Genomic DNA, 20,280 nt, shown 5'->3' with positions numbered 1-20,280 from the left:
GCATGTGATAATGCATGGTCGCCTTCTGATATCATTCAGAAAATAAAACCCTGAATTTCTCCTCCTCCTTGATCTTTTCTCCGATTGTCGCCGTCGTCGTCTTCTTCTTCCACTTTAATTCCGACGGTTTTTATGAAACCATATGTCGCGCCAAACCATTATTTCGCATTGCACTCAACTTCTGAATATAATCCATTCGATTAGTTAGACACTTCAATCCCTACTTGCCCACCAGTCCACCACACCACGTAGCTGTCTAGCTAGCCGCGCACTACCACAGGCCGGCCACACACTCATTGCTCGCCACCACCACTCTAGCATCGCATGCCCGGCGCCGCCCTCTCTTCCACAGCTATCTAGCTAGCTCTATCTACACATACCTAACAACAAAACTGCCAAGAATTCAGCCATAGGAAGATCAATCCCAATCCCAATCCCAATTCCCATATAACAGAGGCCATGACGATCTGACCCGATCTTTGTTTGTAGCTATAGATAGACGTATGGCGGATCACCAGGAGATGATCCATCCAGCTGCGGCTGCCGCCGCGGGCGGAGCGAGCCACGGACACGGCGGCGGGGACTGGTGGAGCACGGCGGTGTCGTGCTCGCCGGACCAGCTGCCCGGGTTCGGCGCCGGCTTGTCCCCTGCTGCGGCGGCTGACGGCAGCAACAGGTCGAGGTCTGGCAACACAGCCTCCTCGGAATCGCCGGGGTCCCACTCACTCGCCACCGGCGGCAGCTCCATAACCTTCCAAGACCCTGCCGGCGGCGTCGCAGATCCGTCCGCCGTCGTGCCGCAGACGGCGACCGGTCTTGCCGGCGGCTGGAACCAGCCTTACTACTTGTAAGACGAAATTCTACTCTTGCATCATGTCTTCTTCTTTTTGTTTGTTTATATTTAAGAAAGAAAATCAAGCTAAGTACTTCTCTGATCGATTTGTGATCATATGTATGTCTGAAATTCTGATGATAATTAGGGATGGATCTGGTTTCCATGGCTACATGAGCTCATCAAGAGGCGATCAGGTTCAGCTCGGCCTGAGGAGCCCCTCATCGAGTAATAACAGCCTGATGCTACAAGACCCCCATGACCCCAACCACCAGTTCCTGTCCAACCTTGGACTGGAGCTGCTCTCGTCGCCAACGCCGACCTCACCGTCCGGCGGTTTCCGGTCCTCGTCGCTGCTGAGAAGCCTCACGGAGCCGGCGGCGGCGGCGAAGCCGTCGCCGGGGTTCCAGCAGTATCAGCAGCAGACGATGAACCAGGCGCCCAGCAGCATCAGGGAGGCTCTGCAGTTCACTAACAGCACGCCGTTCTGGAACCCTTCCGCCGGGTTTGCGGCGGAAGGGACTGCCTCCGGACCACCGTCGGGGCAATCTAGGCCGGCAAGTCTTGCAGCCAAGGTTCACATACATAGCAAATAAAGAGTGTTACATACATCGACGATTGCACTTTTCCTAACTTTCAGTTGTCTGAAAACTTCTATCTTTTTGTCAGTTTCACGCAGCTTTGACAATTTACAGCATGCCTGAAAATTCCCAATTCCTTTCTAAGTCCTGATCGAGCTGTAGTAGCCTTTAATTTGATATCGTATATACATGCAGAGTACGCTAGAAGGTGCCGGGGACTCTAGCTCCATCATCACGAAGAAGGCGAACACCGATCCAACGCCGCTCAAGAAAGCGAGAACAGGGACACCATCATCACCACTGCCGACCTTCAAGGTATTTGAACTGTTCGTCTTTGAAATGACTTTGGAAATCTAGCATTTTTTCCTCTGAATTTCTTTGAAATCCTTGTGCTCCAAAATAAGCCGGCCGGAATGATAATGAAGTGAATATGGATTTCTCTTTCATAAAGTAGTATTCAGGTACGTTCCAGCTCCACACTGAATTTTGTATATGTCTCAGGTGAGGAAAGAGAAGCTAGGTGACAGAATCACAGCACTTCAGCAACTAGTCTCCCCTTTTGGAAAGGTGAGTGATCAAGGTCTTAATTTGGTTAATGGTCCTGCACTTACACGCACTACATATTATTCTGGAAGCTGAAACTTCAGAGTCCAATATACCCAAGTCTCACTGCAAAGACCCACCCCTTTTTAACAAATTCTCTTTGCAAAAAAAACAATGATGGATCAACCTCGGCGTGCGTGCTGCGCAGACTGATACGGCATCGGTGCTCCATGAGACCATCGAGTACATCAGGTTCCTGCATCAGCAAGTTGGTGTAAGTGCGCACGCATCGATATAGCTGCAGCTCTGATCGTCCTTTAATCATATACATACAGAAACTTTGATCTACCAACTTGCATTTTGCTCATACTTCAATGGACCCTTGTATACGCAGTCACTCAGTGCTCCTTACCTAAAGAACAGGCAGCAAGTGCCCCATTTGAAGGTACTGATGGATGATGATACTGTACACATGCACAGCCATTTGTGTGTGTGTGTGTGTGTGTGTGTGTCACATTCTGGATGCTTGTGAATTAACATATATGCAACCATGTGCCTTCCTTCGGTCAGGTCTCGAGGGACGGCGGAGAGGCGGCAGCGGCGAAGGGGGACCTCACCGGCCGAGGGCTGTGCCTGGTACCTATATCAAGCACCTTCGCAGTGGCCAGCGAGACCCCGGTCGACTTCTGGTCACCATTTGGTGCAGCCTTCCGGTAGCAGACATCGTATATATATATGATGATGGTCCAGGAACTCTTACTGATCCTAACTCACAATTACTAGTGAGCATATCTACATTACTGAAGTATGATATATGTATACGTGTATATGTAGCTGAATCTTTGGAATGGGCCCTTGAAGACTTGGATCCATTCTTCAGGTTCATCAGAGAATAAGGTGTCAGATACATCTAACTTCGCAATGTGTAACTGATCATTTGTTATCTTCTGAACTAGACGTATAGTCCGCGCATTTGCGCGGCTAGTATTGAAAATTCAAAAATTTGCATGTCATTGTATCCTCACTTAAAGATTATATTATCTTTTACCATATATCACCCTATTCATTATCATAAATTATGTCTTATTGTTGGTTAAAACAATTGAAATATGATATACCTATAATAACAATTTGATTTGTTGAGCTTTAATAATATTATGCATATAATTATTCTTATTTTCATATTTTTATTGATTGTTGTTAGCTTTAGTTTTTATTAATAGTATATGTTTGTAACTGATACATAGCTAAATGGTATTTTATATTTAATTTTTCATAATGGCATTGGTGGATGATTTTTATTTAGGCATAGGGGTATTTTAGGCTAATTTTTATTATAATGGCAGTGGTGGGTAATTTTATTTTTCTATTTTTCTCCGATTAACGTGAGAATTTTTAAGCCTTGAGAGCGAACGTGGAGGTTCCGTTTGTTGGCCAAATAATAAGATAATAGATAATTAGGTGGCACAGAGTCAAGTAATATATGGGCTTCTATCCTTATTCTATTTTTTTAAATATAATTTATTAAGTCATGGTTCAAATATAGTGGATTAATAGGAAGGGCATTCGGTTTAAACTGACAATTCGGATCGTTTTTTCTGTCTTGGAAATTTTGGTTTTCTAAAATCAATAACCGACCACTCCAGAAAACCAAAAACGTAACCAACTTCCGGTTCAGTTTTTCGGTGGAACCGAACAGAACCTAAGCTCATTTCGGACATCCTTGGTGTGCCGCGCTGCCTCTTGGTGGTGCTCTTGCTTGCTCGCCTAGTCGCCTGGCCCGACGCTTGCTCACTATGCGTGCCAACACTAGCTCATCACGCCTGCAAATTAAACCGGTCGTTACTACTACCATTTATTGTTACCATTCGTTTTTTCAACTGGTTGTCTGGTTCAGTTTGGTGTAATCCCAAACCAATCCTGAAACTGACCACCAAGTTTGATAAAGAAAAATGCAAACCAAAACCAAACTGAAAAAGCCGAACAACTAACAATTTGGTTCGGTTCTGTTCGGTCATAGATTTTCGGTTAAAAATTGCTCACTCTTATGGATTGATGTGTCCATATGAAATGCCAACAATATCAAATTACTCTCTTCATTCCAAATATAAAGTTGTTGTAGACATGAATAAGCAAATGGGTGTGTAACATAAATGACCACGCTTCCTTGATGTATCTGACACCTAGGCATTCAACTGGAGTTGTTGTGGAAGTCATGGAGGACATAAATTTTAGCAAAAGAAGTAATTTACTGATCCGATATTAGTAGGATCAAAATAGGTAAAAAAATGCCTAAAAAAATAGCCCCAAGTTGTGTAGAACTATTTATTTGATGCATTGGCGTATAGCGAGGATTGGATAAAATAGGAGTGCAAAAGCATAATATATATTTACTACTTGCTCTAGTGCAAAATAGGAATGACAACAGGATGGACACAATACCTGTGGGGCAGCAGAGCTATTATAGCCTATGCCCACGTGCCTTATAAATCACCCACCATGTATAAGCCCTCCATAATGAAAAATGTGCACATGAACAACACTAGCTAAAAAAATCATCCATCATAAGTAAGAAATACCACCCACACCCATCCAAAGACACCACGTACCTATGGGCATGTCAATATACCCACGAGCATGTAAACATGAAGTCACTATAAGGAATTTGGTAATACACAGATGTTCACTATGTAAGGCCAGCTCCCGTGTTGTTCCAAATCGAATCGTAGTTTGAAAATACCGAAGCGTTTGTTGCTATATCAACATTTATGTAATGTACCGGTCAGCGAAACCGTTCTCCAAAATCATCTATGGGTCGTTCATACATAGTTCAGGGGTTTATAGACAAACCTCATTGTGGGGGTCATGTAGTAGGCTTATATTCATTCATACTTACTAGATCAGAGCAAATTCGCACGGATTTTACTGCATGCAAAGAAGATCCCAGATTCCATAGCATTCGCATCACAAAAGATAGCATCCACAATCATCATTGCGCCCTTAATGGGCTCTGTCATCATCCATCAACAATCATCATTGGGCCGAATGTGTCACACCCGCCTCGTATTTGAGGAGAGCGATCGATTTTTCCAACAAAGCATCTAGAGCAAGTCTGCAACTGGCATCAGGGCAGTGGGCCTGCCATATTCAGCAGCGATCTTGTAACACACCGGCGATGTTTGACAGCGAAGGCACACGACCACCGCCCCTCTTGTGGCGCACAGGCTCTTGATGCAAAAATGCCAGGTGTATCTTGTTCTCATCTATTCATGTAGAGTTCGTAGCAACAATATTCAGCCTTCAACAGCTGAGAAGATCGACCTTAATTTCACAAAAAAAATATGTATAAATTTCAAGCATGTACTAGAGGTATTTAGGTTGAAAATATATAAAAAGGACAAGACAAGAAAAAAAAGGATCTTCATATATTTACAGTGTTCTGTAAACACCACGAGTAATAAGATGAGTTCAATTTGGTGGCTATTGGGATTAATTGGACGTGTAAGAATTTCGAATGGACAATGTGTCCGAAGTTCTAAAATTAACACTGTAGCTGCCACTAGAGCTTGCTCAAGATCTAAATATATTTATTTAGACGTGCAACTAAGGTATTGTTTGCACCCTTTTATATAATTTTGAGCTAAAAATATATAAAGATCAAATTGGATTGTAAAGAGACCACTGGACCGTGATCCATTACTAGTTTACTACCCCTAGCTCTAATACTATATATAATCAGTTAATATAAGGCGTGCATCGTGTTCCCAACCGTTGGAATAATGCATGGCAAAGGCACAGCGCACACCCATATCACAGCTCAAACATGAGTAGCAAAGAAAACCTGGCACCAGAATCTCTGGCCTGGGAATGCAGGTTCAGGTCCAAGCTCAAAAATGGCAACTGCTACTTTCTGTTTCCAGAACACTGATGAGTAATCAAGCAACGGCTAAAACTGTCTACGGCTATTTATAGTTCGAAACGGAGCCAACCAGATAATGAGATAACGTGCTTCGATGGAGATGCTGAGCAAAATTAGTTCCGTCATGATGATGGCTTAGGAAACGTAGTTTGCACTGGCTGGCATCTGGGGCGACCTAACAGTGCACACGTCATGGAGAAAGAACCATAATCCATGGAGATGGGAGTCCCATGCGTGCACTCCTCATCCCTTGCGCACATGACTTCAGCACCGTTAGCACCAGCAGCAATATTCTTTCAGTTCCATGATCACAATTCCGCTTCATTACTGGAACAATCAACAAGTCCATACTACAATCTGATGGCGAGTTTTTGCCTAGATGGTAGTAGTTCGGTACAGCGAAGAACAGAAATGACAATATATTGGATGGATAGATCAGAACAAACAGGCTGAGTAGATAGAGAAACTATGAACGTATATGTGGCACCAAGATATGCAGAGTTCCTCCGATCACATCCACGCCTATGTCTCCATTGCTGAGCTGCTCGATCCCTGGACAAGTTGTTCAATTGCAGCTAATAAGTGAGAGCTGTCCATGATGCCATGAATTACCTTTGTTGAAAAGATATCGGTTTCTGTTCTATATGGGGGGTCTTTGAATTTTGTGGAGGACATAAGTGAGGAGCCTTTAGCGCCCTTCCAGCGCTCCGAGGCTCATGTCACTTACATAACTTTCTCCTGCTTCACCAGTTCTGTAGTTCCTCCTTGCAATGCAGAGAGGCTCACTAGGCTGTGGGAGCTCAATGTCATTATTATCCAAGCTTGACACCACCCATGGCATAAGCGGACGAGCATTCGGGTCATCTTGCACCAACAGGAGACCGATGTGGATGCATCGTAGAACTTCATCTAGTGAACAGCTCTCAGCAATGGATGAGTCCACCAAATCACGCAAGTTTCCATCCTTCCATAAGCCCCATGCCTAAGTCAATCGATCAGCATGTAATCATGTGTTAAATACATCAAGTGCTGAATTTCACGAGTAAAATAATTTTTGGGACTTAAAAACACTTACATGAGCTATAAGGTTCGGTGCACCTGTGACTGGGCCAGCCGCACTGATCTTCAAGCCACTCACAACCTCCAATAGCAACACACCGAAGCTGTAGACATCGGATTTGAGAGAAATGGTGCCTTCCAGTGCATATTCAGGCGACATGTAACCACTGTTCACTCCATAATATCAGAAGAAGCATACAGTTTTATCTTAAATATAGTTCAAGAACAATGGTATGACGGTTGCTTAGAAATTAACTCTGTGAAAGAAATCACTCACTAAGTTCCCACGACTCTATTGGTGTTTGATTGTTGTTCGTCGATACCAAAGATCCTAGCTGTACCAAAATCAGATATCTTGGGCCTCATTTCAGCATCCAACAATACATTGCCTGCCTTGAGATCTCTATGAATTATTGTCAGACTTGAATCTTGGTGAAGATATAGAATGCCTCTAGCTATGCCTTTGATTATCTCAAATCTTGTGGGCCAGTCAAGCAATGATTTTCTTGCAGCATCTGTAAGGATAGACGAAGCATCCTATCAGTTGTGTATATTTCTTTGGTTAATGGTTGAGCACTTGAGCTTTCACAATAAGTGAGCAGAACATACTGAAAAGGAAGGCATCCAAACTATTGTTAGGAAGGTATTCATAAATCAGTAGTTTCTCATCTTTATCATTGCAGCACCCTAGAAGTTTAACTAAGTTTCTGTGTTGCAACTTGGTAATCAGAGCTGCTTCATTTTTGAACTCCACTACCCCTTGACCAGAACCTTTACAGAGCCTTTTCACTGCAATGTCCTTATCTCCCAATGTTCCCTAAATAATTTTTTTTAAAAAAATCTTGAATGAGACAAGTTAGAAATCCAATTGCAATTGACAACTGAAACTACAAGCACAAGCTTCCTCACCTTGTAAACAGTGCCAAATCCTCCTCTTCCAAGTATGGCTGAATCAGAAAAATTCTGTGTTGCGGTGGCAACTTCCCTGAAGCTAATCAATGGCAAATCTATTTTTCTATCAGCAAGTTCATGAGTACTCCCCCTGTCTCCTAGCATCAGCATAGTACAGATTTCATTCCTGCCTTGTTTTCCTAACAGAAATGTATATAATGTCTCTTCAGTTTTCATTCAATTAGAGAAAACAGAAAGGGAAAAATAATGATAGATACATTGGAGGGGGGGGGGGGCAGAGAGAGAGAGTGAGCGCATGTGTACCTCTAAAGCAGCAGATCCAAACGACCACTATGCAAATGAGTGCCAGCAAAGCTGCCAGAACTGGCAGTACAATTTCAAGGATGTTGGTTGTTAGCATGGTACCTGCAAAGATTATAATCATGGACAATCAACAAACTTCACCCATCTCACACACTACTAGATATGTCAAGTGTTTTTCACGCTGACCCTACTTTAGTCTGATACTTCACAAATATAGGTCCTTTGTTCTCCAGTTTCAATAGGACCATCTTTATTATGAAAGTATGAATTCGAGGAATTCAAACACCTGCCTACTAAGGTAAGCAGACAAATAAAAGCAAGAAATCATACCGCTTATCTTTTTGGTCCGAATATATAGGTTCTCCCCTCCTTCGCTGCACTTCTCCATATCAATCAAAATCCCAGTCCATATCAGGCACCTCGTGTCATCCCCATCAATTGCCTTGGTGCTCATGTTGGCATAAGCATATGCCACGCAGGAGCAGTTGCTATGGCATTCCTCTGTGCATTCATCAAAACTTTTGTTTCCGATAAAGAGGAAATGGTCAGGGACCTTCATGCCTGGCAAGGTCAAGAAATCATCTCCACCGCTACACCTTAGTGCCTTCTTCCAGTGACATCCCTCCAAAAATCTGCCATTGATCCAGGCTTCTTCATCATTCGGCTCGAAACCATCAAGACACTTGCATGTCGGGGTAGTTTCACTGTTGTCACAGTAGCCGTATGGACCACAGTATGCATATAAATTGCACTCATGTGCAGGCTGTGTGTACAGGGTTGTCCATGCCGACATGTTGCTGTGCCAGCTTAGTATATTTGCCTTGCCTGTGTAGCTTATCACCATCCTAATCAACAAAGACACAGAGTCGATCGGGGTACCAAAGGACATGTACACCTCGTCATCATCTCTGCGATGTACTGCCATGTAAATTGTAGGATGGAGGTTCTCCATGTAGCTCCCAAGAAGGAAGTAGCTAGTCCACACTGGGCTTCGATGGTGTGGCCTTGTGCTGTTCCAGATGAAGCGCTGCAGGAAGCTATTGGGATCTGCGCCATAGGAGAAGGGTCCAGGGGATGGATCCTGTGGGCCTTTCCAGGAAATAAGGTGTTGTACCTGATGCACCTTGTGGCTGATCCTGAGGTTCATACCAGGAAGGAGGGTATCAGCCGGGTGGTCGAAGCTCTGCCATAGGATGGTATTGTTGCCCATAGACCGGAGAATGAAGTTTCCAGTGTTTTCTAGTGTGGCTTTTGCAGAGATGGTTGTGGCAGGTGGAGACCTGATGATGATGTTGTTGTTTGACCTCCAAAGGATGCGGCCATTGCCCTCAGACATGACAATGTTTGAGCTACTGGTCAAGGCGAGCATTGCGGAGGAAAGATTAGTAATCGGCACAACACGGTTGGCAACCCAGACGACAGTACGCTGCGGGATGTTGCTGTACCATATGCCAACATAATAATGTTTTTTTGTGGAATTGGACGGGGAGAAGAAGCCCAGGGTGAAGGTGCCATCGTCAGACACAAGAGTGTTGCCTGGTGTGAGCGGTTTGCCAGGGACAAGGTGGTCATCACTGGATGCACACAGATGCATTGAGCTGAATGAACAAGAAAGAAACAAAAGGGTGGCACAGATGGGGGAAATGGAATGCATTGGCACCCTCGACCTCATACTTGCCATGGAAAATGATTAGGGGATCATGGAGGTGAGGATATAAAAGCAAACAGAGGGCAAGGTTGTCTGTACAGTTGGACTCTAAGAAGCAAAAGAGTGGTTGAGTTCTTCCAAAATTAGCAGCCATACCAAACGATAGTGTTTTTTCTGGAAACGCTAACCATGCGGGCATTATTTTATTTGTTATTGATCCCCTTTATTTCAAACTATTGATTAATCAAAGAATGATTGGGATTGCAAGTTCCACACTAGATAACAAATGACAAGCCACTCCTCGTAGGGGTCACTTCAAAATTTTCTCTCATAAATTTGTGAATGGGAAAGCCTTCCATATCTCTCTAAATTTTCTTCCCGGAAGTAAATCTAGGAGCCAATATTCCTGTACTGAATTCAGAGTGGCCAGATCCTTTTAGAATTAATAAACACTCCTAGTTTGTAAGATTCAGGATGCCAGATCGACTATGCATTTGCATCATAGGATTGAAAGGGAAATGGACGTATAGCAGTACCTAATAAGCATGAATGTATGACTGTACAGCTGAACAAGTAAATGGGAAAACACAAATTGCTTAATCATTTTTCATAGATTCAAATGACATGAATGAATTTCATGGAGGAGATCAGGAGAACCAAACTATTGATGCTGCAATGCAAGATGGCAACCAGAGCTGCATAACCGCCTTCATGAACTCACTTGGGCCTTTTAAGCAAGGATCTGCAGAGCTTCACGGCCATGCCTAGTTGCACAAGAGTCCCCCCGACAATAAAGTGAACATACTACCGAATCATTGCCACTGTGAGCAAGATTGATGATAAAATACCATTACGCTGACCTATGTTGTCTCTTGTTTGAGACAGTTGATACAAGATCAGAGGGCAGGCAGTTCAAACTTCATACAGTAAATAACATCAAGGTTTGCAGAATTTCAAAGTAATAATTTGGCAATAACTTTCGACATTGAGTTTGAAACATACGAAAAAAAAGGGTAAACTTCTGCCCCTTTTTTTGCGAAACACAATTCACACGCAGAAAACTCTAACGTACAGAAGTACAAAATGGAAGATTTCAACACCTACAGTCCAACCGGAATGACCTTCCAATTGTAAACTGAGAGATGAGGAGAGGGACGAACCTCAGTTCCGAAGCTTCAATTCACACGCAAGGATATACTGAATTGCATAAGAATGTTCACTCAAAGCTTCACATATCCGATAGACATTGGAAGCAACCCTTTTCGAGGATGCACAGGATAATCCTGGTACCATGTCCATAGATCCCACCATTTCGAAAAGAGAGGGGGATGCGCTGATGCAGCCACACGCCCTACTCCCTCCTCACGGCGTGCGGTTTCTGCAGCAACAGCTGTGAGCAGGGGGTGCGCCGTGAGCGCCCGGACCTCGACCTGGAAATACTGGCTCATTTCAGAGACAGAGAAGAGGGGAGGAATGGAGCCGGAGAAGGGAGCGAAGAAGTAACCGAGGCTCCGGGGCGGCGGGGCGATCCGCGTCGACGGAGATGGAGACGCGACAGGGCCACGGCACGGCCATGGTGACGCTGGTCAAGCGGCCGGCTGGCGACGGCCGACGGACGGCGGAGGAGCCGGCGGGCGGCGGCGCCACCGCGCAAGGTATTTGCTGTTGGGCCGTCGGGATGGCTGGGGGCCCTGTCTTTTTTTTTGAAGGGTGGCTGGGGGGGGGGGGGGGGCTGTCGAAAGAAGATGGCCCGTGAACAGCTCAATTTCCACGGGCTGGGCTATGTTGAGCAACTTTTATTCCAATGCTCCCGTATAAGAAAAGAAAGAGAAATTGGTGTTTTTCACTCCTAATTTGCACTGATTATAATACCCTCGTTTACTTTATGATTTAGGTCTTGATCTGAGCCTTTCCTGGTCTGCTGGACCCAACACAAGTATTCATCTTTTCCGATTTGAAAAAGTGTTGCCGAAAGCTTACTACCCTGGCGGCGGGAGGCGAGGGCGCAACAGGGGCGCTCCCGATCTGTTTGCCCGTCACGGTAGTGACGGGTGTGATGTTTTTTTTAAAAATTGATCTGGTGCCTGATGTCTTCTTGATCCGGGCCACAGATACAGGGTAAAAATTTTCCAGCACAAAAATTTTTACGAGGTTAATATTGGAATTTAATGGTAATGACACAAAAAGGATGAAAAATTGTAAATTATGTCATAGAAGGAATTTACTAATTTCCAATAGCATATAGAAAATGAGCTATATTTTCCAATAGCATACATGAAATTATCTTTGTACACGAATCTTGCACCAAAAGAGGTGCAACTAGCATGGCCACGACGTGGGTGTTTTCCGGCCGTCGGATTGGCCGGACGGCCCAGATCATGCAAGTTCAGACTATTTGTGAAAAAGTCCTCAAACTTTAGATAAAGCATCCCACTGTCCAACCTTCCCATTTAGGAAAATTTGCAAATAAAATCTCAAATTTTCACTGAATCAACCCACCATTTTGGTCCTCTCTTAGCAATTTTTAGAAACATCCTCGCATTTCAATTAAATCAAACCACAACTCATTCCATTCATTACTCTACACGAGCAATAATATACGCATAATTTGAACACCAAAACGTGTTGGAATCAAAAGTTGTTCAATATAAAACTTGATCTGAAATTCAAACACTACAACTTTATTATAGATCAAATTTTAAAATTCCAAACACTTTTGCAATTTGTTTGCAATAATGCTTACATACGGCCCCGGTGTACCTATAATTTGAATGCCAAAATATCTTAAAATTTAAAAATTAGTTAGTACAAAAGAATTTCAAAATTTACATCTTTACTATATAGCAAAATTTTAAATTTGAAACGCTTCTAAAACAATTTGAATAAAATATCGCTCAAAATTTCAATATCTAAAGCTTTGCTACACAACAATATTGTAAATTCAAAGCATTTCGTAATTCGTTCAACATAATATCTTATTTTGCTAAAAATATTATTGTACCATTCTCTATGGCCTCTCATGCGATCTCTACTATAACGTGGCATATTTTAATATAACCACTGCTTCCTTTAAAAACATCGTGTCTATTAATTGCCTCATGATTTCGCGAATCATTAAGGATCCGACTAGTTGTGCTCCGCACTCCCTAATAAATTAGGGAACCCCTTCTTTCACCATAATAAATACAACAACAAATATCAGACCTCCATTTTGATATCTAAAAAAATAAATACTTAAATAATAACATCACAACAATAGAATGCCTCAATTATACCAAGTACAATAGCAGGCTGCAGACCATGATGCTTATGTGAATAACTGAACGATAGATTTATCTTAACAATATTGATTAAAAAATTGTATATTTGTCTATACAAAATAACTACTGGACGTATGAACTAAAGTGCACATCAAACGCCGGATATGGACCCCATACGGCGAAGCCGGGACACTGCTGCCCATATCCTAACACCCTTGCATTTCCGAATTGGAGAAACTATTTTGATCTCATTATATTAGTACAAGAAAAGAAAAAGTTGCTCCATGTTTTTCTATTCATCCTTGGGGGCTGCGCGTCTCCGTCACGGTTGGTCAAGCAAGCAAGGCGAGAGAAGAAAACAAGTGGTGGCGGCGCGGCGCGTTGTTTTGGTCAGGGTCGGTGAATCTTTTTCGGGCCTGCTCTCGCCGGCGGGCCCACCGGCGCGGCATGGGGGGAGCAATCCGGTCCATGTGGCCTCCACACCGGGCCGGGCCCATCAGTCCACAGCCACAAGCTTTGCTTCCCGCCGCATCTCTTTCTTTATCATCTCTCACTTCACTGGAGCAACTGCGACAGCGTCTCTCTCACTCGTCGTGTGGCCAAGCTTTGCTTCCCCACCTTTGGCGTCACTGTCCTCGTTTTTTCTAAACATTATTAATCCCCAATTATGCATAATCTTTAGCTTTTTTGTAAATAGTTTGTGGTTGCACATCTAGTCACATATATATATATATATATATATATATATGTAAGTTTGTTTAAGGTTGCTAACTACATGTTGATTACTCCATCATGGCAGCATGGCCAGCCCCGATTTGGATGGATCATGTCGATCCAAATCCAAATCCAAATCTCCAGCCCGGACAGATGGATATGGATGGATGGATGGATAAAGATGGGCATGGATTTCCATGTAACTATCTCATCTCTCTGTCGAATTGTCACCGTGCTGGCGCCTGGCGTGCTGCTAATTGGAGAGATTGGAACGTACTGATTAGTCACAGTCACGCTCAAACTGTGTTGCTGCCTGCTTGCTGGTGGAGCCAGCAAATGCACGAAAAAGGAAAACATGGTTTTTCCTGGCCAAGGAAATTGAGGTGAGCTAAAGAATTCGCCAGATAGAAAATATTAAAATAGCTGGTTTTTTCGGGAAACAGTGCTCCACTCCATCATTTTTTTCCATCATGTTTGGCTATACTCCACTCTACCAATTCACATGGGCCCAAATTGTCATAGACACCGAGCTGTCGGTATAAATATCACAGATACCTACCTGAGGATAAGGGATTAGCAGTTAAGCCGCTCGGCTAGACTAATTGGCAGTCGCAGCGGAACCGGCCGATCCGACCCACGTGGGAGGACTCCACCCCGCCCGACCGAAGGAGGGGACTCCGCCTCGCCCGACCTAGGAAAGGGGTCCCACTTCGTCAGGTAACCGGTCGGATGAGGAGGACGCGCCCGACCTGGGGGAAGGGCCCACCATGACCCGCGCTGCGCGGGACTGACAGCGGCGTGGGCGGATAGACGACCAGGTGCACGCTGACACGGCGTGGGCTAACACAGTGTACAATAGAACGCCCCTTTCCGTCGTGGCCTACAACAACTTGGACCATTGTATAGGGGCGTGTTGCGCCTTGACTAAGGCACCGCCACATCTCCCGCTCCGCAAACGCGCGGTGAGACGGACCCGGCAGCGGAGGAGGAGGGCGGCGGCGACGATAGGGCCAGGCGGGCACACGATGACAAGAGCGGCGGAGGACACACACACTCTCTCTATTGTAGTACGTCCTTCTCTTTGACGTATAAAGAGGGGAGGACATGCTCATGTGCAAGGGATCGGACTCCCGAGAGATCAGACTCCAGATCGACTCATCTCAAGAAATCACACACGCACACTCTCGCGGCCGGGAGAGGCAGGCAGGAGCTCCGGGCAGCTCCCACCGGCGACTGCCCCAACTAGACGAGGGCGCATAGATTAACCAGAACACCCTTGAGCGATAGACATTCTCCTCTCGTCGATCTTAGAGACTTGAGACAGTCATCCTCTCTCGCCCGTTTGTATCCCCCTACTACAAACAAGTGCAAGGTACACGAGCAGCATGAACTGAACGTAGGGTATTACTCTCCTGAGCGGCCCGAACCAGTATAAATCCTTATGTCTTTATGCATACCATCCGCCTCTAAATGCGCATCCATGAGAATGACTAGCCGGTGGTAAAAAAACATCGATCCGAGCCTTCTTCTTGTGCGTGTGTGATGCAGCCTATCCTTATGCTTGGTGGCGCCCACGAGCTCGGCGACGGCCGACCGCGAGACATGTGGCGGCAGCACCCGTGGGCTCGACGTCGGTCGGCCACAAGACGGTGGCGGCGTCCTCGAGGCAGGCGGCGACGCCTGCAAGGGATGCGGCACGGAGGGGATCTCGATGGAGAGGGACGCGGTGGAGGGATCTCCATCGTGAGCACCGTGAGATCTCTATCTAGTTGGGTACCGACGGCAGCCTGTGAGAGCACCCATGGCATGGGAGGGGAAGGAGGTGCTGCGGCCGGCAAGGGAGGGGAAGGAGGTGCTGCGGCCGGCAAGGGAGGGGAAGGAGGCATGGCGAGCGTTGGTGTGGGAGCGAAGGAGGTGGAGGCGGCCAGGTTGAGCACCGATCGTAGAGGATCTCCAGTGGCAAACGGGGGCGGCGGCGTCGGGGAGGATCCTTCGGCGGCGACGTGGGCATGGTGAGAGGGAAGGTCGCGTGTGGGAGCCTAGTGGTGTTCGAAGGCCGGTTGACCGATGATGAGAATAGATCGAACCATTTTTACCCACTTATCAGTGGCATGATGGGTAAATAACTCCAACTCCACCAGCTCCAAGATTTGGTGGAGTACCTCTTGAGGTGCTCCACAAAAAAGGCGGAGTGGAGCTACTTTTTTGTGAAGTGGAGTGGAGTAAGATGATTTGTTTGGACAATATTTGTTGGAGTGGAGCTGATTTTGGTGAATTGGAGAACTGCCAAACAGACCCTTAAATAGCTGTTTTGTATTACACTTTCTCTGTTCTAAATGTATGCTCTTTTGTTTTTTTTATTTATAGTATGCTATGCACCTAAATGCATAACACTACTGGAAACTGGTGTGTAGTTAAAACTCGAAACATTTAAGAGTTTTGTTTGGTTTGAATGGAATTGAAGAGGATTCTCTCTCTCAAACTTCTCTAATCCTCCTTCAATCCCCTTGAGGAAAGGATTAATCAAACAAGCTCTAAATTGTTGCTTATTAGACGAGGTGCTTCACCGAAAAAAAGCAGTGTTACTTCACCGGAAACAAGATCTAAAACAAGCTCTAAAAACAGTGTTTTAATGTGTGCTAACAACCTGTTAGTGCTTAGTTATGATCACTGTTCACATGACAGAAACTAAGTAACTTCTATACCAATATGTTACAAATGTGATAAGATTCTCTCCTTAAAAAGTCTATTGCACACAATAAACACCTTGGACTGTACACAAAACCCTTTTTTTATTTTTTTTTAAGAATCATGCAAGAACTTAAGTAGGCACCCGTGCCGACCGCATCCACAGTTTTGCAGTAAAAAACATTTTGTACAAAAAAAGACACAACCATGTTTGCTCATGATTAGGGGTGGTAAAGGGCCCAATATTTTGAACTAGAAAATCTAAGAATCGGGCCCTAAAAGGGCCGGGCTCTAAACATATGTATTTTTGAACTAAAAATTTTAAGGATTTTATTGGGATGTGAAGAGACCATTAGAACCATGGCCCATTACCACCCCTACTCATGATCAGTTGGTGGCAGCCAGCTGCGGTGCGGTTACCTCGGCGGGGAACAGGTGAGAACGGAACGGAGGCCGAACCCAAAGCCGAACGGGGACGCGGGGACCAGCCCGTGGGCCCACGCTTAGCGAAGGCGCGCGGCGCCCGGCTTCCAAGGCCAGCGTGCGGCCGGGCAGTGGGGCACGTGGCCCGCGAGCCCCGAGGCGATCACCCCACAGCCACCAGTGCCACGCCATCGCCAAGCCCGTCGTCGCACCGCCACTAGTTCTGGCCACCGCCCGATGCGGATCCGACGGCCGGCCTTGGGTTGGTTAGTTCGCCCACCACCGTGTGGCCACCGGCAATTGGGAATGTTCGTAGTCTTGCCCTTGTTTGATTTTGCAACAAAATTAGTATGTACGTTTTTCGAAAAGAAAATCTCGTATGCATAAAGTACTAAATGAAATCTATTTATAAATTTTTTTAGGGATGAGTATAATTTTTTCGGCGAATCTAAATCTAATGACGGTAATTAAGCGATGATTTGCTACAGTGATGCTACAGTAACATCCTCTAATCACGCGGTCAAAGGCTTTATTAGATTCTTCAGGGTCACTAGCGCGGGGGTTCTGAAGTTGGTTTTGTAAACTGGCTTTGTTTGACACCATAATTAGCGGTCAAAGTATCACCATTCACTGGCACGCTACAAAACTAGCGCGAACCAAACAGGGCCCTTAGTACTTTACGAAACCAACGTCGCAGAGCAGACTGTCGTGCAGAGAATTAATAAAAAGTACGAATAATAATGTGTACTCCCTATGTTTTAAAATAAATATATTCTTTTTGAAAAAGTCAGACACAATACTCATTCTAAGAAATGACTTTATTATCTCTAATTACTTCCAGCAATTATGTTGGAAAACCGTATTATTTATTTGGTTTTCTGGATCCTCAATGAATACATATGCATTGGAATTAGAAAAATACTAACATCTACTAAGTATTTAATTGGCTCTATGTATTTGCTTTATACAATATTTTCTTATTACTTTATATTGTTTTAATAATGGATCTCATTACAAGCTAAAATAATATTTTTTGTAGGACAAAATTTGAATGCTAAAACAACTTATTTTGACCGAGGGACTATACTACTAGCACATGGTGCTTCTTTAGTTTTTTTCCTTTTTTTTTAAAAAAAAGAGGTTTTATTTCGGTCCACTTGTTCCTTAGAGCTGATGCTTGATGTTGTCTTGGACCTTTTCTTGTATCCCCTTCTTTCTCGTTGAGCTGCGTACAAGCTATGTCATTGCTCAGAGCCCTTTAAACAAAGTTGCATCTTTCTATCTTCATTCACAAAGGCCGTGGTGCAAAAGGATATGAATATTTGTAGCTTTTGCATGTAGTTCAACTGATATCTGTCGTTTTCAGGAGCCAAAGTTGACCACGTTAAAATCGACACAATAGCCAGTGTGAGGAACAGAGATATTCTTTGTGATGACTATATATACGCCTCAGTATATTTCCCTCGGATCTAATGATCTAAATTTCCAAACTATCTTGTAACACCCAGGAAAACTGCGGACGGTCCGCCGGAATAACACCCAGATATTTAGCTGGATGTGGGCCCAGTCGTCATCTCCTCCTTCGTCCTTCCCACCTCGACCAGAGACGAGCGGAGCTCGTCCGCTCGCGCCGCCGTCGCCTCCTTCCGTCGATTTCCCTCCTCCAGCCACCATACTTCGATTCCTCGCGCGAGCACCTTCCCTAGCACCTCCTCCACCTTCCCCAACCCCCAGCCCAGCTTCTCTCGGCCGGAATCGCCCCGCCACCACCGGTCACCATTGGAGCCGCTTGAAGCTTTGCTCCACCGTCGATCCGCTTCTCCGGTCATCCTCCGCTCAAACCGACCGCGGGAATGGAATCGTGGTGAGTCACTTGTGCCCCCTGGCCTCTTTCTCCCTCCCGTTGTGTGCCACCGGCGCCGGTGAATGGCTGCCGCCGCCGCCGCTGTGCCTGCTGCCGTCTGTCGCGCGGTGTCAAAAGATGTGAACTGCGGACGGTCCGCCTAGGAGGGCCGGACAGTCCGCTGGTCAAGTAGAAGTTGTCCAGAGACGATGTTGTCTCTGGAGGGTTTCGTAGGGTTGACCTACGGACGGTCCGCTATTGGAGAGCGGACAGTCCGCCGTAAAGTCTAGGATTTTGTCCAGAGACGTTGTCGTCTCTGGTGGCTTCGCAGGGTTGAACTGCGGACGGTCCGCCAAGGGGGGCCGGACGGTCTGCCGTTAGGATTAGAAATTCGTTCAGAGACATCGTTGTCTCTGGTGGACTGGCGTAGGTGTGTTGCGGACAGTACGCTAAGGGTGAGCGGATAGTTCGCAGTATAGATTTGAAATTTGACCAGAGAAGTAGTCGGTTCTGGGGGGATTGCAGAAGTGTGTTGCGGACAGTCCGCTACTGAGGCGCGGACAGTCCGCCAGTCAGTCTAGAAATTCTCAAGAGATGATGGAGGTTCTGGTGGGTCTGCGAAGTTAAACTGCGGACGGTCCGCCCTTCGGTGGCGGACAGTCCGCAGGATATTTTATTTTGGGTATAGCGATTGTGTAGTTTGGGTTGCACTCAATCATTTCATATGCATTCGTATAGCATCCGCAGCTGAGGGTGCCGTATTTGAGGTTATTGCGGCACCGCAGGAGACAGGAGTAGCCGGAGCAAGCCCAGGAGGAGAGGCGTGAGAACCCGGCCCAAGGCCCGTCTGACCCCAGCTTTGAGCAGCAGCCCGAAGGCAAGCCCCGGTGCACGTCCTATTAATTTAAATTATGGCACCTATATATGTATTTATTACTTGTGCACTATGTTTAGGAGTTGTTTGAAACCCTAGTTACATGAACCCTAGGTTTCCTTGAGTTATACTAGTATGTATAGGAAGATAGAGTTGCTATTCTAGATAGGGTTCGGTAGAAGTCGAGTAACTTTTGGTTACTCGCGAGATATAGGATAGTTTTATGATTCCATATATGAGTTACTAATCTTGGGATGAAAGTCTTGGAATGAAAGAAAGAATAGAATCTGAGACCGGGCGGGAGAGGTGTAGTTCCGCCTGTGTCGGTCAAGGACTGAGCCGTTGTTGGCCCTGTTGATCACTTTTGAAATGTACTAACCGCATGCCGGGAGTAGGAGGTAGTCGAAACCGGTAAGCCGAGTACTGCCTTGTTTCGAAAGTACATGACTCCATCTCACCTCCTGGGGTAGTCGAGTAGTCGCAGAGAAATGGGGATGCATGTATTACTTTTGGTGGTCTCATGTTGAGCTCGACTGACCATATGATGGTGGGGCGGTCCTGTAGTTCGAGGCGGGAAGGGGAATGGTTGGCTCGTATAGTCCGACAGGGCAAATGCATGCCGTGTTGGTTAGGTCCATCTTGCAAGGTTAAATCGAATCAATTCGCCGTCAGTCGCTCTCG

The 20,280-nt window shown here is 45.4% G+C and overlaps 2 protein-coding genes across 8 annotated transcripts; one reads left to right on the top strand and one right to left on the bottom strand.

Annotated features, from left to right (window-relative positions):
- The first annotated feature begins 210 nt into the window (after positions 1-210).
- On the top strand, positions 211-2,969 carry LOC120677533 (transcription factor bHLH112-like). Of its 2 annotated transcripts, XM_039958684.1 has the most exons (7): positions 213-847; positions 981-1,407; positions 1,609-1,728; positions 1,915-1,980; positions 2,165-2,230; positions 2,351-2,401; positions 2,527-2,969. In XM_039958684.1, the coding sequence occupies exons 1-7, from the start codon at positions 504-506 to the stop codon at positions 2,671-2,673; spliced, it is 1,221 nt and encodes a 406-aa protein (XP_039814618.1). In that variant the 5' UTR covers positions 213-503; the 3' UTR covers positions 2,674-2,969. The 2 variants fall into 2 exon arrangements, with proteins under 2 accessions (XP_039814619.1, XP_039814618.1); XM_039958685.1 differs by lacking the exons at positions 2,165-2,230; positions 2,351-2,401 and having other exon boundaries at positions 211-847.
- Positions 2,970-6,169: 3,200 nt separating this feature from the next.
- Positions 6,170-11,498, bottom strand: LOC120679634 (G-type lectin S-receptor-like serine/threonine-protein kinase At4g27290). Of its 6 annotated transcripts, none has more exons than XM_039961270.1 (9): positions 11,302-11,498; positions 8,480-11,227; positions 8,150-8,251; positions 7,844-8,025; positions 7,544-7,751; positions 7,212-7,449; positions 6,951-7,101; positions 6,603-6,857; positions 6,170-6,427 (listed from the first exon to the last, which is right to left on the bottom strand). In XM_039961270.1, the coding sequence occupies exons 2-9, from the start codon at positions 9,828-9,830 to the stop codon at positions 6,398-6,400; spliced, it is 2,517 nt and encodes an 838-aa protein (XP_039817204.1). In that variant the 5' UTR covers positions 9,831-11,227; positions 11,302-11,498; the 3' UTR covers positions 6,170-6,397. The 6 variants fall into 6 exon arrangements, 5 of the variants coding, with proteins under 5 accessions (XP_039817204.1, XP_039817203.1, XP_039817205.1 ...); XM_039961269.1 differs by having other exon boundaries at positions 6,170-6,857; positions 8,480-10,208; positions 10,958-11,227; XM_039961271.1 differs by having other exon boundaries at positions 6,170-6,857; positions 8,480-9,723; positions 10,958-11,227.
- Between the last annotated feature and the right edge of the window lie 8,782 nt (positions 11,499-20,280).

The sequence above is a fragment of the Panicum virgatum genome, chromosome 6N, assembly GCF_016808335.1.
Source record: "Panicum virgatum strain AP13 chromosome 6N, P.virgatum_v5, whole genome shotgun sequence".
In the NCBI taxonomy this organism is placed as follows: Eukaryota; Viridiplantae; Streptophyta; class Magnoliopsida; order Poales; family Poaceae; genus Panicum; species Panicum virgatum.
Note: the sequence above shows the minus strand (reverse complement) of the source record. Positions and strands in the feature narration are given on the sequence as shown.